General features: G+C 33.6%; 5 protein-coding genes across 6 annotated transcripts; 2 read left to right on the forward strand and 3 right to left on the reverse strand.

Moving 5' to 3' along the window:
• Nucleotides 1-157: 157 nt before the first annotated feature.
• LOC103831086 lies at nt 158-2,003 on the reverse strand. Its single transcript, XM_009106938.3, has 3 exons — nt 1,503-2,003; nt 1,088-1,294; nt 158-1,001 (listed from the first exon to the last, which is right to left on the reverse strand). Exons 1-3 carry the CDS (start codon nt 1,555-1,557, stop codon nt 787-789), a joined length of 477 nt encoding a protein of 158 aa, XP_009105186.1. The 5' UTR covers nt 1,558-2,003; the 3' UTR covers nt 158-786.
• A 664-nt stretch (nt 2,004-2,667) lies between these two features.
• On the reverse strand, nt 2,668-4,970 carry LOC103831087. Its single transcript, XM_009106940.3, has one exon. The coding sequence runs from the start codon at nt 4,174-4,176 to the stop codon at nt 3,118-3,120; it is 1,059 nt and encodes a 352-aa protein (XP_009105188.2). The 5' UTR covers nt 4,177-4,970; the 3' UTR covers nt 2,668-3,117.
• A 778-nt stretch (nt 4,971-5,748) lies between these two features.
• On the forward strand, nt 5,749-7,938 carry LOC103831088 (uncharacterized oxidoreductase At4g09670). The gene is made up of 3 exons (XM_009106941.3): nt 5,749-6,318; nt 7,055-7,355; nt 7,440-7,938. The coding sequence occupies exons 1-3, from the start codon at nt 5,854-5,856 to the stop codon at nt 7,763-7,765; spliced, it is 1,092 nt and encodes a 363-aa protein (XP_009105189.1). The 5' UTR covers nt 5,749-5,853; the 3' UTR covers nt 7,766-7,938.
• A 1,007-nt stretch (nt 7,939-8,945) lies between these two features.
• On the reverse strand, nt 8,946-18,116 carry LOC103831089 (zinc finger protein 4). 2 transcript variants are annotated; one of them, XM_009106942.3, is made up of 2 exons: nt 11,651-18,116; nt 8,946-9,864 (listed from the first exon to the last, which is right to left on the reverse strand). In XM_009106942.3, the coding sequence occupies exon 2, from the start codon at nt 9,826-9,828 to the stop codon at nt 9,064-9,066; it is 765 nt and encodes a 254-aa protein (XP_009105190.1). In that variant the 5' UTR covers nt 9,829-9,864; nt 11,651-18,116; the 3' UTR covers nt 8,946-9,063. The 2 variants fall into 2 exon arrangements, with proteins under 2 accessions (XP_009105190.1, XP_033130823.1); XM_033274932.1 differs by having other exon boundaries at nt 11,645-18,116.
• Nucleotides 18,117-18,354: 238 nt separating this feature from the next.
• LOC103831090 (receptor protein kinase TMK1) lies at nt 18,355-21,718 on the forward strand. Its single transcript, XM_009106943.3, has 2 exons — nt 18,355-20,823; nt 20,899-21,718. Exons 1-2 carry the CDS (start codon nt 18,525-18,527, stop codon nt 21,429-21,431), a joined length of 2,832 nt encoding a protein of 943 aa, XP_009105191.1. The 5' UTR covers nt 18,355-18,524; the 3' UTR covers nt 21,432-21,718.
• Nucleotides 21,719-27,548: the final 5,830 nt, after the last annotated feature.

The following is a 27,548-nucleotide window of genomic DNA, read 5'->3' on the forward strand; positions in this document are numbered from 1 at the left end:
AAGAGAGAGACGGAGCGGGTGTCGAGATGATTCTTGAAGCAGTTGGAAATAGCTATAACAGTTTCGCACGGAGACTGTGTGTGTGTGTGTTATTTCAAAAGGGTTAACAACCAAAGCAATAAAATAAGAGAAATTACATGAAAAAATAGAAGAAAAGTGAAGAAGAAATGTAGCAGGCGCTTATTATAAAACATAGTTATGGATTATGTTTTAAACAGTCGGGAAAGCATCTTAAAATGAACGGTGTTGTCTAAATATTACTGGACATGGTAGCTGTCACTCGACCCTCTTTTGTATAGATTTTGTCGTTTCAGGTTTGCTTTGCAGCCTGTGTTTGTTGTTTGAAATAAAGCTTGGCTGGCTTGTGGGTGTGTTTGGTCTCTGGTCTAGCAGTCTTTGCGTGTTGGAATCAAATTAGAAGGTCTTTAGCAAGCTGTTTTTAGGTGTACCTATCATAAAAATCTGTTCATTGGGTACGCCAATTTCTACCGGGCTCAGAATTTCGTATTTCACTGCGGTTCATCCTTTTGCGGCAAGCGACTAGTACCGACTGTGATGGTTCCTTGTGGGTTTTTAGCTGGTTGTATCTTCCCCTTCTTGTTCAGTTTGAGTTGTTGTTTAGTTAGTGTAGTTGTTTTTTATTTTCTGTTTTTCGTTTACTCTGTAATTCTGTCAAAAATTAAAATTGGTAATGATATTTTAACATTTTTACCAAAAAAAAAAAAAACATATTACTACAGAGGGCTCATAAAAGCAAAACACCGAAGTTGAGAGAACTCTGAACAGCTAAGATGGAAAGCCTAGGATGGTATCAGGCTGTGCAACGGTAAGATGGAAATCTCTGTGTTCTCCCAAAAGTTGACGAACAGTGGAGAACATGGCGTCTTTTTCTAAGTTTTCGTCTTTAGAGATTACCAGGACATAGACTGGTTCGTTACTACGGGCCTCCACCCAGAAAACCATGTCTACTAGCATCATGCGGATTCTGGAACCTCTATCCCCTGGCATAGCATATCAACAGAGACGTACATATTAAGTAACAATAAAAAAATAAAAGGACAGAATAGAGGTTATGAATTGAATTCACCTCTAAGTAAAATGGGCTTCATTCCATAGTTGCAATATTCTTCAGCCTGTTTATCAGAGAACTGATTCTTATCACTATAGAAAGCCTTGGTTGACACCATCCCATGATAACCTTCCTGCCTTAAATGGATTCTAACTTTCTCTTGGATCTCATTCGGTTCAGGGATTGGGATATCATCAGTGTCCAACATGACACATACGGATGTCACTGCCACGTTACACAAAAATGATAATTTACGAAAAATCAGACAGCGAAAATATACAACGAATTAGACTCTATTCATTTTAATACCGCATGACTGATCAGATGCGATCAGTATCTAAACAACCTTTATATACGAATTCGAATGTGACAGATCGATCAGATGAAATCTAATTAAAACTACAAACAATTTCGAGTAAGGGATATATCTTACCAGACTTTTTACTGCCGAGATCTTTGAGCGTGCGTGAGATTCCGATAGGGTCCATCGAGAAAATTTGAGACGCTTACGATTGGAAGCTATTTGTTCAAACGGTCGCCTTTGTGGGGTTTAGGGCTAGATCTGTTCTACAATCTCGCCCTCTCCGTCTGATTCTAAAAGGCCCATTTGTCGTAATTTGCTTTTTACTACTTAACTAGAGTGTCCGTATCTATTGAATGAAATGTTCTTGGGGGCCTTTTTGTATTCGTCAAGCTCACAAGGATGTTACAAAAATGATCTCTAAAGATGGAAATTGGTAAAAAAAAGAAGGAATACTTGCCACAAGTATTAAAATTTCTTGTTAATAATCTCTTATATATTATTTGAGAAGCATTACAACTTCTTTTTGTAGTCATGTGTCATCACTATGATGATTCTTAGAATTTTTAAAGAAATATGATGGTCCATCTAATTATATAATAAATTTTTATTAAACTAACAATAAATTCATTATTAATATACTTTATTATTTCATTAAATAAAATTTCTGGAATTGTCTTCTTTTTTTTGGTCAAAACGGAATTGTCTAATGTGGCTAACATATATATGATGATTAATGATTTTGAATAATAAAGATTTGATAAAAAAAATTTGTGTATCTTATATCATATTTGTTTAATTTAAAACTATTAAATAAATTAAACAACCACAATAACCATATAATAAAAATTTAGATTTTTCTGTATATGTTATATTTTGAATTTAAAAAAATGACTATAAATTACTAAAACTGTTAAAAGCTTCACATTCAAATTTTGTGATCCATGGTTTAAAAATTTTGTTATGACAAAATATAAATGATTACAAAATTATATAAGTAAAAAGTCTAATTTAATTAATTATTAATATTAATATATATAGTTTTAAATTAAACTATAAACCATATAAAATACATAAATATTTTAGTTTCAATATTTACTTTGAACAATTTTTTTGATAAAAGTTTTGAACGAATATTAACAACTTATTTTTTAAGAATATAAATTAGTAAAACTATTAATCCCACAATGAAAATTTTGTTATGAGTAATTTAAAATTTTTTCAATAAAAGATACAAATGATCAAAAAAACTATCTGAATAGAAATCATCATTTAATAGACATTAATATTAAAAATATACTATGTATGTTAGTATCATCTAAATTTAATTACATATCCTATCAAATAAAAAAAATATTTTTTTGGATTAATAAAATTGATTTATATGTTCACACCAATTTAATTATATATTTAATAGTTAATGACTTTTAATTATTCAATATATATTTATTATTTCATAATATGTAAAGATATTTAATACATAAAATAATTTTTATATATAATCTTAACCTAGTATTCATTGTTTTGCTTCCTCAAGGTTTAATGAAAAGCATTGAAATATATCAAATTTCCTAAAGTTCTAAATTTCAATTTTCTGGAAACAAGATCTTGACAAAACGCTGGTATACATTCCCAGCTCTAATTTCATTAATGGACCGACTCAAAACGTATCCACAAACTCAAAGAAAGAACCCAACTTTATAGACTTCTCAGTAACCAATTACAAACCGAAAGTCCCAGAATCGGTTTAAGCAGAGTGCATACCAATTAGGCCCTGGACGAAACCCGAATCCAATCCTGTACCTCCCATATAATACCTATCAAGAACATCATGAATCATCTTCGCAGCAACCTTCGTATCATCTCCAAGTCCATCGATCCTCTTAATCATCAAAGCCAAACGCGACACGAACTCATACTCACGCCCACGAAACCTCATAGCTTCACCACGCACTTTCCTCACTAACCTCAACAGCCCTTTACGCACAACCGTATCTCGTTTCCGCACGTTAACCATCTCCCAAACCGAACTCACAATCGCGTAAACCGAGTCCCAAACCAAATCTTTCCTCTCCAAGTTTATCAGCTGCAGCATCAGATTAAAACCAGCTTCCAACGCTAAACACCATTCTTCATCATCTTGATGAAACAAGGCTTTAACGATCTTGAACGCGAGATCATTCTCCAGCAACGGTTTCAAGAAACCTTCGTCGAGAACAGTCGGTAACTCCACGAACATCAGTAGCATTTTCTTGTCATTTAAAGAGAGGATGAAGGAAGAGAGCTCCTCCCACGGGATGGATTCGATGAAGAAATCAACGGAGACGAGAGATACGATTCTCGAGAGGAGCTTAAACTCACGATCAGAGGTTTCTTGAAGTACAAGGCAAGCGTTAAGATGCTCCTTCATGTCCTTCAGCGCCTCTGTTTTCAACGCGACGTTAGACTCTTCGAGATCGATGAGAAGCGAAGTGAGGAGTTCGAGGGGGTAAGATCGAAGGCCTGAGCGAGAGGAGGAGGGAAACGCCGCCGTCGTCGTCATGAATCTGTATGCGTGGAGGAGTTTGACGGCTAAGAGATTCGGGAAATGATTCTTGAAGGTGTTGTAGAGGAGACTCGATGATTCGTCTGATTCTTTGGCGTAGCAGAGGTTCGTGACGAGTCTGGTGATTCCTGTGGCGTCGCGTGTCGCGAGGATCTCTTTGGCTTTGTTGGCGATGTAGAGACGAGATGAAGTGATGGGAGGAGGAGGGTGAGATGAAGAAGCTCCACTGTTGTTGCTTCGATTGCCTGAAGAAGACGCCATACTGATTTTTCCTGAGAAAGTTTGTGTTTGTTCTCAGAGAAAAGGATAAATCATGAAGAGAAAGAGATTTGATGTAATCTTTTCTATATATATTCATTCGCTCTGGTGACTTTGACGATTGTAGTTTATCGTTAGAATGACCAAATTACCCTTCAACAGGTAGTGCACTCTGTTAAAATGCTCACGTGTTGATCACGAGCTCTTTTCCTATTGGAGTGGGGGCAATGGGAATAAATCTGAAACAAACCAAGCTTAACCAAATTGAAATTCATCGTTGCGAACTGGTACCTGTTCTTATTATTATAACCTGAATTTTTTTTTTTTTTTTTTATTATAACCTGAATTGCGCTGAGGATTATAATGAGTCAACCAAATTCAACAAAACTAACAAATTCAGAAAGTATGCAGAATTTTTTTGTCTCTAGACTTATAAGGTTAACTAAACTTGATAATTTATTTGAACCTTTACCATAAATGTTTATAAACGATTTGAACCTTAAAAGACCAATAGCCTACTTATTAAAATTAAAAACCCAGATAACCCGAACCGAACCAAACTGAAGAAACCGAGTATAAAATCGTATGACAGAAAACACTAGGGCTGTTCAATATGGTAAAACCGAACCGTACCGAACCGAACCGAACCGAAATAGACAATATGGTTTGGTTTTGGTATATACCATATAAACCGAATGGATATAATTTTATAAAAACCGTAGGATTTGGATATGGTTTGGTATATAACCGATTAAACCGAATAAACCGAACAAAACCGATTAAAAGTAGAAACACGTAAATATGTATCTATTTTATAACAATACATGAAAATCTATTTGTTACATAAGTTAAATTTGTGTTAATAACTATTACCATAATTTTATAGTAATAAAGAACCTTAATTTGTAAAATATTTGAACTATAATTAAATAACAATGCATCGCAATTCAGACATCTTATTTTCTAAGTCTTTTTTTGATCTTTTTGCTTTATTTTAGTCTTCACTAAATTAATATGAAGATTATAAATTTGATGGACAATAATTAATGAAAAATTTTCACAACTTTTTTCTGTAAACAAACAGAGTTTCGTGTTCAATTGAAAAAACATGACTTTAATGAACACTAAATAGGGAAGAGTGAAAAAACTTTTTTTTTATATTTCTGTTTTGTTTCATATTTTTATTTTTAAAATTTCAAGCTTTGATTTTTGTTATAGATTTGATTATTTTATTTGATGGTAGAAGCATTTTTATTTTTTTGTTCATTTATTTGAACATATAATATATTTTTAATAAATGACTGTGTTGACAATATGACTCTAAAATTCATATAATATGATCTCAAACTAAATAATTATGTTTTTTGGTATAAAACCGAATAAACCAAAAACCGACGGTATATAAACCGAACCGAACCGAAGTAAATATGGATTTAGAATGGTAGTTATATTTTACTAACCGAAATACCGAAAACCGAAAAAAACCGAACCTAAACCGAACCGATATCCGGATTGAACACCCCTAGAAAACACGCATAAAATGAAGAAGATAATTTTAAATTCTTACCATGGGCTCATAATTTGCCACGTAGAAATGCCTTCAAATCTCATCACTTTCATTAGAACATCCATCAGCTCAGTTCTGAAACACTACACTTCTGCAACATTAAACGAAAAACAATGGGTGACAATACGGTGCGTATTGGCCTTCTCGGATGCATCCGATTCGCGTCAAAATTCGTCAGAACGGTAACCCAATCCTCTAACGCCGTTATCATCGCCATCAGCGATCCGTCTATCGAAACCGCGAATACCTTCGCCGCCGCGAACAATTTATCCCCGGAGACCGTCGCGGTGTACGGAAGCTACGAAGAGCTACTCGACGACCCACGCGTCGACGCCGTTTACTTGACGATGCCTGTGACTCAGCGAGCGAAATGGGCAGTGACGGCGGCGGAGAAGAAAAAGCATCTCCTGGTTGAGAAACCGCCGGCGCAGAACGCGGCGGAGATTGATAAGATCGTGGAGGCGTGTGAATCTAACGGCGTACAGTTCATGGACGGTACGATCTGGTTGCATCATAAACGGACGGTCAAGATTAGAGAAACGATGTTTGATTCTGGATTGCTTGGAGACGTTCGCCACGTAAGCTTAGTCTTTTAGTTAAATATTGCAAACTGGTCCGTAGATTATGTTACTTGTTTAATTGACCCATATAATTAGAAGAACTCAAATGCGCTTTAGCATATGTTACTTGTTTAATACTGAAAAAGGCTTTCGTACAAGGTAGATTAGTGAATATTATTTCATTATTGTATAGGTTATAAAGCAGTACTAGTTATGCTTTGAATAGATGTTGTTTAGTAATATGTGTTTGGCTGCCTGACATTAAATATCAATATTCAAGAAATCATTAGGCGAAAATTATGTGCTCTGTAGAAGAATAGCGATTAGATAGATTATTTGGTACATAAGAATTAATAAATTATTGGTTTATTTTATATATATATATATATTACATTTATATAAGATATTTTAGTTTTTGGATTTAATTATAATTTTTTGATGAATTATCAAAACTAGATATACAAAAATTTTATTTTTTGAGAAAGTGTAGATTTGTATTAAAATTATTATTTAATTTAATAGATTTAGACTAATTAAGATCGATTTAAATGATATTATCCGAATTAGAACAGGTTAACCTATTTAAGTTGTATAGATCGGATTTTAAGAATCATTTCGGCACATGTTAAAAAAAAAGTGTTTCAGAAACAAACAAGTCATTTCGGCTAGGACCTAGTAAACATTGTCCACAAAGTGTTGAACTTTCTTTGAGCTATAACATGTGTTATATATAATGTTCATATATGTTTTGCAGATGTACAGCACGATGACGACTCTGGTACCGGAGCAAGTACTGGAGAGACTGACCAAAGAAGCGATGGGATTAGCTGGAGCCATCGGAGAGCTTGGTTGGTACCCTATAGGAGCAGCTCTATGGGCTATGTCTTACCAGATGCCAGTATCTGTCAGGGCTCTTCCTTCTTCCGTCGCCACAAACTCTGTTGGGACCATCTTGTCCTGCTCTGCCTCCCTTCAGTTCGGTTCAACCCCAACCGCAACGGCAATCGTCCACTGCTCTTTTCTCTCTCAGCTCTCGACTGATTTAGCTATCTCAGGTTCTTATGATTTGTCTTTATCTCCTAGGTTGAAGCAAAATGTAGTATTTGTATCAACATCAGTTGTTTGAAATGGATGGTCAGGATCAAAAGGGTCAACTCAGATGAATGACTATGTGATCCCTTACAAGGAGGACACGGCTTGGTTCGAGTACACAAGTGGCGCTAAGTTCGCGGACTTGCACATTGGCTGGAACATGATGCCGGAGAGAGTCACGGTGGACTGCAGCGGGAATGAGGAGTCGCAGGAGGCGACGATGCTGAGAGAGTTTGTGAGGCTTGTTCAAGGAATCAAGCGGGGTGATTCAGAGGCTGATCCGAGGTGGCCAGAGATCAGTAGGAAGACGCAGTTGGTGGTTGATGCTGTGAAGAAATCTGTTGATATTGGTTGTGAAGTGGTTTATCGGTAATTCTTTCGTAATTAGATTATGATATTTATATTAGTATAACTGATAAATTTACTAGTATGGTACACAACTTTAATAAGTCGAAGACACATTACTTTCGGCGCATGTTTCTACGGATCTGGTTGTAGTTCTTACTATCATCAAATGCTCTCCATTTATGTATTTTGGTTGTAGTTCCCAAGTACTACAATCGGCGGCACATGATTGTTGGTGTCGGATCTTCCACAATAGATCCAGATCGACTTATATAATATTCTCTCTATTATTATAAATACAAAGTAATACTATATATCCCATATAGTAGTAGCATTCTTCACCAATATAAATCGTTAAACGTATCTTAATTTTGACGTCAATAAAAATATTAACACATCTCAAACTTTTAAACGTTTACAAATACAGTTTTCACAATAATAAAACTGAAGATTAGAAAAAAGTTTCGTGTATTTAGAGGGGGTTAAGCTCGGAATATGGTTTCATGGAAGCTGGATATCTCCTTTATTCTCTTTTATGATGTTTGCTATCTAACCCTTCTATGAAGTTTATTGTCTACTTAATGAGTTTTACGTTTTTTTCTTGTAGGATTGCTACTACTTTTTGGTGGATTAATCATCTGATTAGTATACACCAAGTTAAAGGAGAAAAAGCTCAAAATGACAAAATCCACCAAATAGATTAGGTGGCATAATGTCGCTTAGCTTTGCATGGAGTGGTATACATGGCAGGTTTATTCACTTTGCGTGGCTGATTTCTTTCACTTAGCTCAGCCCTCAAATCTCTCTCCTTTGTAAGAAAAATCATCTTCCATTGATCCCCTTGGCACGTCCTCACATTTGGTTCCCTCCGTGCAAAGCCTCATTGCCTAACGAATCTTTTCTTGTATTTCTTCAAGCATCCACAGTTCTTGACTTCTTGTCCAACGATTTAGCGAGCCTTCATAAAATCCAGTTACACTCATCAGCTTATATATGGCTAAAGTTGTTCTCCTCGTTCTTCATGGGTCAACCCACAGTCAACGACTTTTAACTTTTCTATAATCCATTTGAGTTTCAAATCTATCTCTGTATGTCGAATTTCTATTTGTATATTGTCTGACGTTTTTCAACCTCTTGTATATACAGCCGCCAAAAGGTATCTTAAAGACATTGATGCAATTAGAAATTTCTAAAGTATACACCGAAACAAGTTAACGAGAGAATATAATTTGATGATAATGGTTTGTGAAATTATCACTGTACATAATAGAATTATATGTAGCTCGTGCAAGCAAATTAAGAATTAAAAAAAAAAGAAGAGATAGCTCAAAGCTTCAAGGTTAAATCTGGAAGACAACTCTCCATATCCACTGCTTGTTTGACCTCCAAGAAATCCACTTTACTTTCACCTAAATTATCATTACAAGCTTCAGCCCTAACGGCACCCGCCGCTTGTCTGAAACTCCCCGGCCAGAGGAGCTCGGTATCGTCGTCCTCCACGTAGAAAGGTACACAATTACTGAAATACCCCTGGTTAAACCTGGCAATGTTTCTAATAATCGTTTCTGGTGCTGGCCTTGGGTCGTGGGACGAGCCATGCGCCTGTATTCCCAAAGTCCTTAATGATGTCATGTTACCATGCAGCGGGAGGCAAGAGAGAGCAGCTGTGGCGTAGGGGGTACTGGATCCTCTTGGGAAAACCCCAGCCAGACCCATACGCATAGCACGTTTTGCGAGCGTTCTTTCACGTTTGTGTGCGTTCTGGTGACCGCCGAGAGCCTGAGAGCTGTAAAACTTCCTTTGACAGTAGTTGCAAGAAAAGACTCTCTTCAATGCTGACGGTTGCTGTTGTTGCTGCTGCTGTTGCTCTGGGTTGCTACTTTCGCTCGTGCTCGAAATTGGCAGCGTCAAAGAAGATGATTCAAGATCCAAATTGTTGTTGTTGTTGTTGAAACGGAGGCTAAGATTCAGAGAGATGGGTCTGCAGTATTCTTCTACCGGAGACAAGTTCGAGGCAGCTTGGCTACTGGTATCTTCTGGATGATTATGTTCCGATGAAGCTTCAGCCTCAAGGTCTAAGATGGATCTCATAGTTTGGGCAGCAACTAAAGGTTGTTTTATCTTTTTCTGCAACAATTTTATATATTTAGAGAAAGTGAAAATGTCTAGATCAGTAGTAATTGAGAAATACGTAGAAAGTAATAATAACTTTAAGAACTTAGATGATCACGATTGGGTATGTCCAACAAAGTTGAGAATGTCTTTAGATAAACTGTAATAAAAATTATAATTTAAGAAATAACAAGTGTTTAGTGGTGGTCTAAGTGGACTTTGAGGAAATTCATATTCCAAGCAACCCTGTGACATTATAGTTCTGTGGCCATATAAATATAAAACATGTTTTAGGTTTCATTAGAAAATTCAGAGAAATAGTTAATTCGTGGACTGAAATTAATTTGAGTTATTTAGAGGACCTCCAACCATTAGAAAATATGTGGAATTCTAAAAAAATAAAAAAATAAATATTTTAATTAAATAACTAAATTTTTTATTTTTTTTAATTCTAAAATACTAGATACATGGTTAAAGTTTAGAAATGGTTCTAAGAGCATCCCCGTTAAGGGATTATTGCTCAAGTTCACACAATTCCTAAAAAAAAAATTATTATAATAATCCACTTTTTGTGAATCCAGGTCACGTGAGATCTCTGCAGTGATACGGGTTCATCACTGTTTTGCGGACCTCACGATACGTGGCGGCCCACAATTTGTTCGACTATTATTATTATTATTATTATTTTTAAATCAAATAGAAAAAAAATCAAAATAATGAAATAGGGAATCACGCTTCTCAGTTCGCTGATACAGATGCCCTAAAAACACTTGTTTTAGATTCTTTTTTCATTCTCTCTCTTATTTTATTTTCTTATTTTTAATGGTGGTATTCTAATTAAAGAACCTCTAATGAAGGTGGTTCTATAGGTTTTATAGATCCTGAATTACAAGAAAAAACAAGTGGGAGGAACATTTGTGTGACTGACTCTATAAATGGTCCTAATGAGTCAATGACTAGACAACATCAGAAGTGCCAAATTTAGTACTGACACATCCATCAAGCAGTCCCAAATTTAGTACTAAACAAATTCTTTTAGTTTTATTTAGCAATAACACTAATTGCAAGCCATTAGATTACGAGTATGATCCATACATTTTCTAGTTTCTACTTCATGTGCTTTCCCCGACAGTAAAATCGAAAAATAAAACAGCACGCAAAGCGACAAAAAACCGACAAACAAAAAGAAACACAAAGCAACAAAAAATAAACAGACAAACGGATACTACGAGATAGCACCGACAGCGAAATCAAATTACTTATCAAGCAGATTCATACTTTATTATATAATTATCTCGATAAGTTTTTTTTGGAAATCATATTATCTCCGTAATTAAGTTCCTTTTTAACATGGTTCATTATGATCTTCTTTTTTCTTTTTCTTGAAAAGGGTTATATCAGTATCAAGTAACTGAGATTTGTGGGGCGAAACAACTATACATAAACAATTTAATTTCTTATAACTTTAAGGTATCTTATTAGCTGTAGCATCCAAATTGGAAATGAAAAAAAAAAAAGGTTTAACCGTATAAGGTGTAGTTAAAATTTAGGGTATCCAATGTTGTTGAGCAGAACGAAAAGAAGGAGCAAGTTGAAACTAAATGAGAATATTAAAGCCATTTAAAAAAAAAGAGAGAAAATTGGACTGACCAAAACTTTTTTTGCAGTTATATATTGAAACCATGCTGATAATTATATATATTAATCGTCAAAACTACAACCTTCGACGCACAATTTTGAGACATAAGTTAATCCAAGTACATAGAGGCTAAATATTTGAAGAAAAGAATAATACTTATACCTCTTAAGATGATGAGGAGACAGAGGCTTGGAATTTGAAGAAAGAATTAAGAGCTATGATCAGCTTTGTCTCCACCGATTTCCAGGGTAATTTGGGGATTTAAAAAGAAAGAGGAGAACAGAGTGAGATGAGAGAGATGTGAGAGTTTGTGAGTGTTATTATGTTTGGTTTTGGAGCACAAAAGAAGAGAAGAGCGAGTGGATTGTATAGTGTAAGATGATGTTTTATTATTATGGGAAAAGCTAAGGTTGCTGTGAGTGGCAGTGGAGGGGACAATGGTGGGACGTCTCACACTTAAGTCAGAGTAGAGTTCTTATATTCGGATAGTTTTTTTCTTTTATTTAGTTTCTTGTGATTTTATAATGATTCATCATGTATGTGTGTGATGGTTCAATTGGTTTTCAGACTCAGAGTCCATAACTCCAGTTATTAATTAACTCTGTCTTTGACCCAAAAAAAAATCAACTCTGTCAAAGGTGAAAGTTGGCAGTCAAGTGCATAGAGGATCAAAAAAATTCCGTTTATTCTTTTGGCACAATTCAAAATTCTATCAGCAAGCTTATGTTTAGTGTGCAGTGAATCAACATATTAGTACAAGTTTATGCGTTTTTGGTAGATTTCAAAAGTCGATTTGACAGATATATCTTTAATTATTTATTTTATACATACTTTGCAGACTCATCGACTCCCTCGTATATATACGAAGGGAATTCGTAGTTTGGAAGAGGACGTTCAAATTTAACACTAAAGCAACAAAGAGATTATGGTTTCTAATTTAGAACGTTAAACATGTCTTTAAAATATTTCATCACTTTTGCCGATTTCAATACTTTTTTTGGTAATCAGTCGATAATTTTCTAATACACGTTTTTAAATAACCCATCATCATTTAGTGCTATTTACCTAAGACCGAATTCTGATTCAACAAATATGACGTATAAGTTTTGTAAATTATTCGGGACCATTGATGGGAGATGGCGAGAATACTGATTAGGAGCAGTTCGCACGTCTGAGATAAGAGTCCAAATTTGCAGTGAAGATCATCCCTACACAGAAAGCATATCCATGTGTAGGACCACGACAACTAGTTCCACTGTTTTCTTCGCAGTCTACCTATGTTCTTATCTAGTAGGAGAACCGAAGGTTTTGGATTATAGTAGATGTAGGGTTAGATGCCTTCTTTAATATGTCAACTACGTTTGCTAAATAAAAAGAAAAACTACGTTTGCTAAGAAGTTTGAAAGGATTAAGCTATATGCTTTGAATCTCTTTTCCGGGGGTGGAAGTGGGCAGGTTATTCGTTGCCGCTGCATCTCCATGCATCATGATTTGATATGTTCAGTTCAGATGATATCTTTTTCCAGTCAATTATTTACATTCACTATGGATAGCAAAAATGATGGAGATACAGTTCTTCGTATCGAGCGTAGACAAGCACTACATTTATTTTAAATGATAAATTCCTGTATTTTAAGCACATTCTTAAAACACTGTAATAGTTTTGCTTTCAAGAAGTAATGATAATTTTAGTTTTAATACAAGTTGCTACTTGGATCAATCAAACTCATGTTGGCATAATGTTCTTTTTCTTCTAGATATACACAGTGCCGGTCTAATATTTTAAGCAAATTTTAATAACATATTTTTATGTTTTTATCTAATATCATATATATACATATATATTTATCAGATAAATAACACTAAAACTTTATAAACTAATTTAATTCTAATGATTGGTAAATATAATTTTAGAATTTAACTGTATATAAATATTTGTCAATGTTATCATCAATACTTTAGGTAATCACAATTCTACTAAAATAATTTGTTAATAAAAATTACATTTAAAAATATTATTATTATTTAACAATACACTTAATCAATATATTTATTGATAAAAGTTTCATAACTAATGCTAAAATGTTTTATAAATATTACTATTATCAAAGAATTATAAATTATACAAACATATAAATACTAAGTAAAAAATTTAATACAAAAAAAATAACCCTCTAAAATTTTAAATCTTTATCGATTGTTTGGACGGCTGCTTTCTAGCTGGTACTTTTGATTTTAATTATTGAAACTAATTTACAATTTGATAAATATGGGACATAAATCAATCCATATGGTCCAATAGCTAAAAGATAAACTTTACAATTCAAGTCTTCACCACGAACGTTCTAAACGAAAAGAAATGGATTCTTTTTGTGTATTTAGGAGTGCGATTAGATTGTATTTTGAGAGTAAACTTTTACTCTCAATCCTACTAAAAGTTTACCAATCAAGTGGGATATATTCTTTCCACTTTTACTCTATTTACTATTTAAGTGGAGAAAAACATAGATCCATGTTTACTCCATATTTTGCTTTAGATTTTTTCATTTACTCTAGTTTACTTTACAATTACCAATCAAACCCTAGTAATAGTAATGTCAGTGATTCAAGAATAAAATAGTAACATAATAAATTACTGTTTAAATAATAAATAGATTATACTCATGGTGGCAGCTTTCCAAGAAAAGGTTATTTATGTTAGTGTTTTTTGGTTCAAGCTTCTGTTTTTCTTCTTTTACAGAAAAAAAAAAAACTCATTTTTTCTCTTTGTTTTTTTCTCCTACAGAAAGAAAGGAAAAGGAAAGAAAAGTGAAGTAGCTCCTCACTGCACGGGGAGGACATCTGAAAAATTATGCCTTTAAATTTTATTTTAGAATTTTGAAGTTTCAGAACACTTTTTGAATTTTGATTCTTTAAAACTTATCATGACCTTTGCTGTGCCTTTGTAGCCTCTCCTCACCCATTGGACCCTTTGCTTCTTTTTATTTGTTTCGTCTGTTCTTTTCCTCTTTATTTTTTCTTATCACCCAAACTACTTTTATTTATTTATTTCATGTCTAATCACATATTTCGAATCTCCTTCAACATTGTGCGTATAATTGACATCCGCCGTTTGTTCGCTTCTACGTCCATACATTTTTTGGTCAAAATCTACGTCCATACATTACTCCTCAGTCCTGACTAATTAATAGTTTTCTTCTACAGAAGTTACTATACCAAAATAGTTAATGCTGTAAATGGTAAGCACATGTCCCTTTTTGTCGTCTGTTTTATACCATAATTGGAATATAGAGTAAATTTTAGTGTTTCATTGGAATGCCCTTATAATTGGAATATTTGTTTTATGAACAAAACTCTTTGCAAAAGATGATAAGACGTGAAATGGAACTTTAGAGATTCGGATTTAGATAGGAAGCTCAGAATTAGGTTTCAGATGGTTGTGTACAGCATGAAATGATTTTAGAATGAGAACGTATCCAAAACTAATCATTTTATTAATAAGCAACCCAAAAACTGTTTACAATACCAAATAGAAATCACACGCCATTAGAACCAAGTCAAAACTCTTTTTCTTTTTTTTTTGTTGATCTCTAGCTCCCCTTTTGTCTCCCAATAATGACCAATCACAGTATTAAGGTTCTATTTAGAGTTAATCCCAGATTTTTCCTACCTTAAAGGACTATATATGACAAAGCTTTCCTTTTTGCATTAGGCTTAGTATAAACTTTAACCGACTCTTTCTTTGTGGGCAGGATTTGGTGTTGGGCCAAGACATGAGAAATTGTGGCCCACGAGCACAACAACAATCTCTTCACTTTGCGTAACATAAAAATTGAGTTATTGGACTGATCAGAAACTCTTTAACTCCCTCCCTATTCAAGAACTGATGAGAAACTCCTTAAACTCATCGTAAAAAGAAATTAGCTAAAAGTTGCGTGAAAAAATTTCGACGCAACATAAAAATTGAGTTCCAACAATTCATGAACAATTGGTCATTCCACAAAGGAAGTTTCTCGGTGTTTTTATAAATGCCAATGATAACTGTCTCCAAATCTGTTCAATACTTCCACATCGTAGTTCTGTTTTTTCTTCATGATGAAGTATCAGTATGTTACGTATGTTACTACGATTTTGTCAAGTCATCTCATATGGATAGTTTCTATGTTAATCGGGAAAGATATAGTTTTCGGATGAAAATATTAGCTAGCAGAAGGTAGATATTTGCCGGCTAGAAGTCGAAGATGAGGAAATGCCTCATTCGAGAGTACTGTAAGATAATCTCCACATTATATTACCTTGTTGTACGTCCGCTCTGCATGTAAAGACCTTTTCCTGAAGACTTTTTAATGTTGAAGTTAGACATCTATTTTTGGGAGCGACAGTTCAAAGAGATATATGGATTGTGTTTGGGAATTTATTGGTAGATCCAAATTCCCTCATGCACGAAAAGTGGAAGGGGAGAGTTGGAACTCTGTTCCCTTCCTCCGACCGTTTTTCTATTCTATATTTTGTGAACATGAACAATATGTGATCAAATCATCAAATGATTAGATTTTTACGAGTATGATGCCTTCTTATTGCTATAGCCTTATAGGAGAGGAAACTTGGTATTTATCGTATACATCATTTCCAGAATTCCATGTTGTGTCCGGATTTAGCGACATAAATATTTGAATATTTTGTCATTTTGTTTTTGAAAATGATTTGGAATAGTAATAGTGTGTCTATAAGTCTATTCTTATAGGTTAGTAAACTCTTAAAAAAAATCAATTATATGTCATGTCTGGATTGGAATAACAAAATTGATTCATGATAAATTCAATTCTAACGATTCCAATTAATGACCAATAAGTATTCATGTCATTAAGTCCGATAAATATTTTGACAGGTTTTACTAAGTACCATATCATCATCATTCCCTAATTTATTACAAAGACAATAATGAGAGTAATAACTTACAAAAGATAAAGTTTATTTCTTTTCTTATAGATCTGCAGAGAGCCATGTGCATGGGGAATCAGCTTCACCTGTATTTTTCCTTACGACAAGAGTTTTTTTTTCTCCCATAGAAAGTGATAACATAATAGTAAAAATAAAGAATAAAGGACTTGAGATCATGATTCATGAGACAACGAAAGATACATGTAGCATTTTGTGAAATACAGATATCTAATTTTGAGATTTCCATATTAAACGTAACCACATATATTCATGTTATATATAATAATAGTCTCATTATCTATCTGTTTGTAAGAATCTTTGTTGCCGCTCGTTAGTCGCTCCACTACGCTTCTCTTTTTTTTTTTTGACATCAACTAGCATCGCTTCTTAAAGAAAACTTGTTTTACACCTGTATACTTCTAATAATATCTTTTAATGCTTTCTATGTGTTATATACGAATAATTTTTGCCAATTTGTTTCACAACTTTTGGACCCTTATGCCATTGACAGCCTAGACCCTCGATGTAGGATCTTAAAGAGTACCAAACAAATTGTTTTATTATTTTCGTGAACTACCACATACAGAATAAAAATGTGTAAATATATACAGTGCTAGTATAACAGTTTTATATATCCTTATACAATTCTTTAAAAAACAATTATATATATATTTATCTAGTATATATATAATAAAAATTTACATCAAGACTCTATAGACCAATTTAACTCCACTAACAATTTCTGAATATCAGTATATTAAACTAAATGTATTAAAATATTAATTTATTATATCATGAACATTTAACGATAGTTAATATAATATAATCGTTTACTAGAAATAAACAACTCTGTTTTAGTTAAAGATAATACTTCAACAGTGGAGTACGTAAACCTAATCAATAAAAAAATAGGTTTTTTTTCGGAGTTTTTTTTTTTAAAATTAATATTGTAAATAATAATTACTGAACGAAAATTTTAGTTAATATATTCATTAATAATAAGTTCCAAATAAATTATTAATATAAAAATTATAATATTTGTTTACATATAGATATTAATGAAATTATGATATAATAATTTAACTAATATTTGTTTTTATCATATTGCTTGCTTTAATCGGTGGATCAAATAGCTTACACTCTGATAAGACACGGATTAAAAAAAAAGATATACGAGTAACTGCCTGTAAAGCTTAGAGAAATTTGTTTATTGCTATCCTTTAGAGACATTGATTATCCTCATTTATGTGCACAAAAAGAGATAAAGGGTTCAGAGTGGTTAACTGGCAAAAGTATTATACTTCTTGGAGAAATGAATATCTTGATTAAAGTCCAAATTAGGACTTACAAGTTGAAACAAGTTAACTAAAATTAAACTGTACATTTTTACCAATGGTTGATTAGACAGTGTTATTTTTAATGACAAAATAACAAAACTATACATTTTTTGCTCTTTATTTAAATCAAATAAATATAAAATTGTGTGAAATAGTAAATTACCAATTTAAGTTACCTGTTATTTGTTTAAAACATATGAATAAAACAATTTGCCATTTACAAAAAAAAACTGGTGCGTAAAATAAGCTTCTACCTATTTATAATTTTGTAATTCTGAACTTTTGTTAATAAGTAGTGCATATTATCTACTTTATAATAACTTATTTAAAGCTAAGAGAATAAACATTTTGCCAATATGAAGAAGAAAGATGTAATGTATATATATATTTTTTTTTTTGCTTTTCTAGTTTTCCATATCGTTTGTGTGAAGCATTTGACATCAACCCACTACGTAGTCAAGATTTCAACTATGACCTCTTTATTTCAAATAACGTTATCTCAATCCTATGATAATTCAAAAATTATAATAAAATAAAAAAATAGAAATAATAATTCTGATGTATCTAATCTGTTACCAAACTGTCATTGGCTTTGTGGGGCAGACATCCCATGTGCAACCTCCTTGGCTTCTGCTTCAGAGTTCCATCTTCTTCTTCCTTCTCTCTCAATGGCCCATCTTCCCATTTCCACTTTCATTTCTCCACAATCATAACCAAAGCTTCACCTCAATCTCTCTCTCTTTACTAATCTCTAAGCTATGAAGAAACACAGAGCCTTTCTCAAGTTTCCCTTTCTTCTCCTCCTCCTCTGTCTTCTTGAGTTCTCCAAAGCTGATTCAGATGGAGACGCATCAGCTATGCTTTCACTCAAGAAAAGCCTAAACCCACCTTCATCCTTCGGATGGTCCGACCCTGACCCGTGCAAATGGACCCACGTCGTTTGCACAGGCACCAAACGGGTAACCCGGATCCAAATCGGGCATTCAGGTCTTCAAGGTACACTCTCTCCCGATATTCGTTCGTTAACAGAGCTCGAGAGGCTCGAGCTGCAGTGGAACAACATCTCCGGTCCCATCCCTACTCTAAGCGGCTTGTCTTCCTTACAAGTCTTGATGCTAAGCAACAACCACTTCGACTCTATCCCCAGCGACATCTTCCAAGGCTTGACTTCGTTACAATCTGTCGACGTGGACAACAACCCTTTCGCGTCTTGGGAGATTCCCGAGAGCTTGAGAAACGCCTCTGCTCTTCAGAACTTCTCCGCCAACTCGGCTAATGTCTCCGGTACGTTACCCGGTTTTCTCGGACCGGATGAGTTTCCCGGTTTGTCTATTTTGCATTTGGCTTTTAACAAGTTAGAAGGTGAGTTGCCGTTGGGGTTATCCGGCTCTCAGATTCAGTCGTTATGGCTCAACGGTCAGAAACTAACCGGTTCGATCGATGTTATTCGGAACATGACCGGTTTAAGAGAGGTCTGGCTTCATTCCAATGCCTTCTCTGGTCCTCTGCCTGATTTCTCCGGTCTGCAAGAGCTTGAGAGCTTGAGCTTGAGGGATAACTCCTTCACCGGTCCGGTTCCCGCTTCTTTGACGAGTCTTGACTCGTTGAAGGCTGTGAACTTGACTAACAATCATCTTCAAGGACCAGTCCCTGAGTTTAAAACCTCGGTCTCGGTCGATTTGGAGAAAGACACCAATAGCTTTTGCTTGCCTACTCCGGGCGAGTGTGATCCTCGAGTAAAGTCTTTGCTCTCGATCGCTAGCTCAGTGGAGTATCCACTGAGGCTAGCTGAGAGTTGGATAGGAAATGATCCTTGTACTAACTGGATTGGGATTACATGTAGCAATGGGAACGTTACGGTTATTAATCTTGAGAAAATGGGGCTAACCGGGACGATTTCTCCCGAGTTTGGCTCCATCAAATCGCTTCAGAGAATCATTCTCGGAATCAACAACCTTACCGGTACCATTCCTCATGAGCTCACAACGTTACCTAACCTCAAATCGCTGGACGTTTCGAGTAACCATCTTTTTGGGAAGGTTCCTGTTTTCAAAAGCAATGTGGTTGTGAATACTAATGACAATCCGGACATCGGAAAAGATAAAAGCTCTTTATCTCCTCCTGGTTCTTCTTCACCTTCTTCTGGTGGTGGTTCTGGTTCAGGCTTAAGTGATGGGAGAGTGAAAACGTCTTCGGGTTTTATAGGAATCGTTATTGTTTCTGTCCTCGGTGGACTATTACTGATCTTCTTGATCGGTTTATTGGTTTTCTGCTTGTACAAGAAGAGGCAAAAGCGGTTCACAAGAGGCGAGAGTTCAAACGCAGTTGTTGTTCATCCGAGACACTCTGGCTCTGACAATGAGAACGTTAAAATCACAGTGGCGGGTTCAAGCGTAAGCGTCGGAGGCATAAGCGATACCTACACGCTGCCCGGTACGAGCGAGGTGGGAGATAATATTCAAATGGTGGAAGCGGGAAACATGCTGATCTCAATCCAAGTGCTGCGCTCCGTGACTAACAACTTCAGCCAAGATAACATTTTGGGACAAGGAGGTTTCGGGGTTGTCTATAAAGGTGAATTGCACGATGGAACGAAGATTGCAGTTAAGAGGATGGAGAACGGAGTGATTGCTGGCAAAGGTTTTGCGGAGTTTAAATCAGAGATTGCGGTTTTGACCAAGGTTAGGCATCGCCATTTGGTGACGCTTCTTGGTTATTGTCTGGACGGGAATGAGAAGTTGCTTGTGTATGAGTATATGCCTCAAGGGACTTTGAGTAGGCATCTGTTTGAGTGGTCGGAGGAAGGGCTTAAGCCTCTGTTGTGGAAACAGAGATTGACTTTAGCGTTGGATGTGGCGAGAGGCGTGGAGTATCTTCACGGATTAGCTCATCAGAGCTTCATTCATAGAGATCTGAAACCGTCAAACATTCTTCTTGGTGATGATATGAGGGCTAAGGTTGCGGACTTTGGACTCGTTCGTCTTGCTCCTGAAGGGAAAGGGTCTATTGAAACTAGAATTGCTGGAACATTTGGTTACTTGGCACCCGAATATGCAGGTTAGTTAGTTAGATACTTTGCACATTCGATTTAATTCTATTCATTTTGTATGATTGTGATATTGTTTGTTGCAGTTACTGGTCGAGTAACCACAAAGGTCGATGTGTACAGCTTCGGGGTGATTCTGATGGAACTAATAACAGGAAGGAAATCTCTAGACGAATCGCAACCAGAAGAGAGCATTCACTTGGTCTCCTGGTTTAAACGAATGTTCATCAACAAGGAATCATCATTCAAGAAAGCTATCGACCCGACAATAGACCTTGACGAAGAAACCTTAGCCAGCGTTCACACCGTTGCTGAGCTGGCAGGTCATTGCTGTGCCCGTGAGCCTTACCAGAGACCAGACATGGGACACGCTGTCAACATTCTGTCCTCACTCGTCGAGCTGTGGAAACCGGCTGATCAGAATCCGGAGGACATATACGGAATCGACCTCGACATGTCTTTGCCTCAAGCTCTTAAGAAATGGCAAGCTTATGAAGGAAGAAGTGATCTTGAATCATCTACTTCGTCGCTTTTACCTAGCTTGGGTAACACGCAGATGAGTATTCCTTCTAGACCTTACGGATTCGCAGAGTCTTTCACTTCCGTAGATGGACGTTGATGCAATGAGAATTCTTCAGAAACCCAAATTTGTTTGTTTTCTTCTGTATATTTGTGTGTTCTTCCTCTTTCTTCACTTCTCACTTAACAATTCTTTCATGTTTCTTGTTATGCAAGTAACCTTAGGGTTTTGGGTTTCGTGATATTATATTGCTGTTTGTTTTGTTGAGTCAAACAGACGTGACGTGTGTACTCTTTTAGTTTGTGGAAATGGTAATGACAGTGAGGCAGAGAGGTTGGCATTGGATTCATCTTCACATGCCTGTCTCTTTTGTTTGGATCTGCTAATATCTTTTATAAATTGACCACGGCACTACTATATTTTTTTGTTTAATAAAATACTAATTTAGTTTCTGCAATAAACAACAGATTTCAATATTGGGTTAAATTAGTATCTGGTGACATAGTTTGCTTCTTGAAATAATTACACATGCATATTGACACTTTATAATTACACTGTTAAAACAGATTCATCGGAAGGAACACTTTGTCAAAGAATCTCAGTTATACTTTATATCTCTTTTCTCTTTAATTTTACTCTCTTTTCTTCGACGGCAAAAAGAATCAAAATAGATTCACAACATCAGTTCAGTTGATAGAGTTAGCTTCCTCTTTCGAGTCATCGAAATCTCTGTTACAGACGTCTGATTCACTTTCACAATCTTTGTCTCTGTCTTCCCCATCACACCAATACAATAGGTATTATGTTTTAGTATTTTACCGGGACCAAAAATCCGAACCTGAATCAAACTAAAATAACAAAAGCTACAAACGGACCGAATTTCTCAAATACCCAATCGATTTCTATATTTCTAGAGTTGAAATAACTAACTGAACCGGAACAAACTGAGAAGCGAATATATATATATATATATATAAATATTAGTTATATATGTGGCACCCTTTTGTAATGATTCCACTACCTTAAATAAAACAATTTTTCTTCTTATGCCAATTAGGCGTGGGCATTCGGGGTCCCAATTGGGTTTCGGTTTTATCCATTCGGGTTATGGTTTTTCGGGTTTATCAAAATCAACCCCATTCGGGTTATATAAAAGTTCGGTTCGGGACCGGTTCGGGTTATATCGGGTTCGGGTCGGGGTTAGTAAATCTTCAAAGAACCGGTATAACCCATTGTACTTTCGGGTTCGGGTCCCAATCGGTTCTTCGGTTTAAAAATACATGATTTGTACCTATTTTGTAACTAAAACATAAATGAAATCGGTTCTTCAGATTTAAAATACATGATTTGTACATATTTTAATAGCCAAAACATAAGTAAAATCGATTCAAAAATAAGAAAAAACATCAAACGTGATCATTCAAAATCAAGCGAAAAATAAACATAGTTAGTGAAATAAAGAAAACAGATAAATGAAATCATAAAACAAAAACTAAGTTCTCATGAAATGAGAAACTATTTAATGAAAACAAAACCAAAATAAAAAAAACTTTAGGTTTCAACCGCTACATTCCACCATCAACCTTTATCTAATAGATAATTATTTTAGAAGTTCAATAATATCTTAAAGTATTTTAGATACATATTAAGAATTAAGATCATATTTGGTAGAAGTTCTTTTTGTTATTATAAATGTTTCGGGTTCTATCGGATATCCATTTAGGTCCGGGTTCGGTTCGGATAATACCCATAACCCAATATACCAAAAAACAGGATCCATTCGGTATTTATGTCGGGTTCGGATCGGTTCGGATTCATTTTCATCGGATCGGGTTCGGTTCGGATTTTCGGGTTCGGTTTATTTGCCCAGCCCTAATGCCAATTATCAATTGCCGAATTCTGACCTTATCAACATGATATTCTATTAAACCCACTGCTGGCTTTTTGTTATTTTTGAATACGCCAAATCCAGATTCAACAAATATATAAATATTCATGTCTTATAATATGTTTCATAATTGTATTAAACAAAAGGACTCATCTATCACTCATAAAAGGAGTGACATGGAGTTTCACTAGTTTAGACGTGGTTCAAGTCCCTTTTCATTTTTGAAAGCCTTTTTACCAAAAAAAAAGTCCCTTTTCATTTTATCATGAATTTGTTTTACTTACATAAATTAACGAATTTATTTTTATTCTTGAATAATCTTTTCTAATCGAGTTGAGTTCTTTTAAAAATGTTTCATGGCCCAGTTCTGAGGTGCGGCTCCGTATGTATTTAATTAATTTTTATTAATCATTTTCTTAAATTGTATTTTCGATCCATTTCTTCAAAATATATGTAATAACTCCAAAATTTAAATATTAAAACATATGTGATGGGAAAAAGAAAATGGTATATAGATTGTGCGACCACTCCAAGGTGATACTATAAATGTAATAAGTCTGTTGTGGTCTTGTGGAATGGCGAAATGCTAGATTTTTAAGAGTACAAATCAATGTTCATTTTGATATTTTGCCTTTTTAATTCTTAAAAACTGTGAGAATTTAAAGATTTTAAGTATTATTTTTTTTATCTGGGACTAGAACTTTTTATGTGGCATCTAAAACTCAGAAAAGGGAATAAAGTAATTCAAAAGAAAATAAGTAACACAAAACGATAAATATAAATCTCACATGAATATACTACAAAATAATTTTTAATTTGTATGCAAATAAAAATAGTTTTATTAAAATCCCATATCATTATGTTAAATAATAATTAAGCCGGTGATATTGCTTTTGAAACAGACACACAATAAGCCCATATTTCATCTCTTTTCTGTAAATATTTGGATTCGTTTCCGATTAAACTAGGTCTATCTGCGATATATTTGACAAGTGTATCATGACACTCTTTTCCTTCTTGAACAAGCTCCTTGCAACAAGGTATGGATACAACTCCATCTCCAAAAACTTGAGAAATGATCTTGAGCGCACAGTTTGGACTGATTTTAACAACACATTGATCCCATAACTTTTTTGGCTCATTTTCTTCTACAGCTAATGAAGGTACACAGGAACTCACCACAACTAGGAAAACAAAAGACAACATAATAAAGTTAAGCTTCAGCATGGTTTTTATGTGTTTGAGAATTTACTGTTTAACGTTTCTCAAGTTAGAGAAAGAAAGAAGTTTTCAAATTTCTGATGTTATTTGAATAAACGAGGCTTGCCCTATTTATAGATACGAATAATCAATATTTAACATTTATTTTTGATTAATGAATTTTGCTTTTGACGTTTTTTTTATCATTAACATGTGTTAAGTTACATTTTTTTTGCTGAAGTTATTAACAGCTTAGGTTTATACTTTATAAAGAATTAAATTAGGATTCTTGTAGTATACAAATGAACATACTCAAAAGTTATATAATTATTTAAATTAAAAACTACAGAACATTTTTATTGAATATTTCTTTTATGTCAGCAACATATAGTTTGGTGGTTGTATATCAACTTACTACAAAAACCAAAAGTACACTCTAACATTTGATCAATCTAAAAATCATTTAAAGTATATATCAATATACATCTCTCTCTCTAAGATTAAAGGAGAGAGTTTCAGATTTTATATTTTCTTTATTTCATAATGTAGGATGCTTAAGAATATAATTTTATCCTTTTAATTTCACAAACTTTTATATCGAGATGGTTATGAGGTAAAACATGACTCCACTTGGGAAAATAATCTACAAATTTCCATTCCCTATACAAGAAATAAAACATGAAATCTATAAAGAATGAAATTTCATAAAAATAAAATAAAAAGGAAAAACGAATTTTCAAATTTAAACTTGCCATATCATATTTTATCAGTTTGTAACTTACATAATAGTTTAATTACAGTATAGTTTCTCAACGAAATTTAAGTGTCTCGTATTAAACATATAAATAGCATATATGTACCTATGTAAATTAATGAATGTTTACTTTTTTATTCGTGAATGATTTTTTTTTAATCAAGTTGAGTCCTTTTAAAAATGTTTCATGCATAGTTTTGAGGTGAGACCTTGTTTGCATTTGGTTAATGTTTATTAAATCATTCTTCAAATTGTATTTTCGAACAATTTCTTCAATGTATATTTAATAACTCCAAAATTTAAATATGATAAATTATGTGATGGGAAAAAAAATGGTATAAAGATTGTGCAACCCCTCCAAGGTGATACTATAAATGTAATAAGTATGTTGCGGTCTTGTGGAATGGTGAAATGCTAGATTTTTAAGAGTACAAATCAGTGTTCATTTTGATATCTAGCCTTTTTAATTCTTAAAAACTGTGATCATTTAAATATTTTCAAGTATTTTTTTTATCTGGGACTAGACCTTTTTATTTGGCATCTAAAACTGAGAAAATGGAATAAAGTAATGCAAAAAAAATAAGTAACACAAAACGATAAATATAAATCTCACATGAATATATTAAAAATTAATTTTTAATTTGTATGCAAATAAAAATAGTTTTATTAAAACCACATATCATTATGTTAAATAATAATTAAGCCGGTGATACCGCTTTTGAGACAGACACACAATAAGCCCATACTTCATCTCTTTTCTGTAAATATTTGGATTCATTTCCGATTAAACTAGGTCTATCCGCGATATATTTGATAAGTGTGTCATGACACTCTTTGCCTTCATGAACAAGCTCCTTGCAACAAGGAATGGATACAACTCCATCTCCAAAAACTTGAGAAATGATCTTGAGCGCACATTTTGGACTGATTTTAACAACACATTGATCCCATAACTTTTTTGGCTCATTTTCTTCTACAGCTAATGAAGGTACACATGTAATCGCCACAACTAAAACTACCAAAGACAACATAATAAAGTTAAGCTTCGCCATGGTTGTTATGTGTTTGAGGATTTACAGTTTAACTTTTCTCAAGTTAAAGAAAGAAATAAGTTTTTAAATTTCTGATGTTATTTGAATAAACGAGGTTTGCCCTATTTATAGATACGAATAATCAATATTTAACATTTATTTTCGACTAATGAATTTTGCTTTTGACGTTTTTTTGTTCATTAACATGTGTTAAGTTACGTTTTTTGCTGAAGTTATTAACTGCTTAGGTTTATAGTTTATAAATAATTAAATTAGGATTCTTGTAGTATACAAATGAACATACTTAGAACTTATATAAGTATTAAAATTAAAAACTACAGAACATTTTTTAATGAATATTTTTTATGTCAGCAACATATAATTTGGTGGTTGGATATCAACTTACTAACAAAAACCAAAAGTACACTCTAACATTTGATCAATCTAAAAATGATTTAAAGTATATATCAATATATTTCTCTCTGAGATTAAAGGAGAGAGTTTCAGATTTTATACATTCTTTATTTCATGATGTAGGATGCTTAAGAATATAATTTTATCCTTTTAATTGTATAAAGTTTTATATCGAGATGGTTATTAGGTAAAACATGACTCCACTTGGGAAAATATTCTACAAATTTAAATTCCCTCTACAAGAAACAAAATATGAAATCTATAAAGAATAAAATTTGATAAAAAAGAAATAAAAAATGAAAACAAATTTTCGAATTTAAGCTTGCGATATCAGGTTTTATCATTATAACTTACATAATAGTTTAATTACTATATATTTTTCAAGGAAATTGATGTCGTTCATATTAAAAATATAAATAGTATATATATACTTACATAAAATTAACGAAATTTTATTTTTATTCTTGAAATAATTTTTTTAATCGAGTTGAGTCCTTTTAAAAATGTTTCTTGGCACAGTTTTGAGGTGCGACTCCGTTTGTATTTGGTTAATTTTTCTTAATCATTCTAAAGATTTTATTTTCTATCAATTTCATCAAAATATATGTAATAACTCCAAAATTTAAATCTGAAAACATATGTGATGGTTCAAAGAAAATGGTATATAGATTGTGCGACCACGTGGAATATAATAAGTATGTTGCGGTCTTGTGAATTCGGGAAATGCTAGATTTTTAAGAGTTCATATCAGTGTTCATTTTGATATTTAGCCTTTTTAATTCTTAAAAACTGTGAGCATTTAAATATTTTCAAGTATTATTTTTTTTTATCTGGGACTAGACCTTTTTATTTGGCATCTAAAACCGAGAAAATGGAATAAAGTAATGCAAAAGAAAATAAGTAACACAAAACGATAAATATAAATCTCA

This window comes from Brassica rapa, chromosome A07 (assembly GCF_000309985.2).
Source record: "Brassica rapa cultivar Chiifu-401-42 chromosome A07, CAAS_Brap_v3.01, whole genome shotgun sequence".
Taxonomy (NCBI): domain Eukaryota; kingdom Viridiplantae; phylum Streptophyta; class Magnoliopsida; order Brassicales; family Brassicaceae; genus Brassica; species Brassica rapa.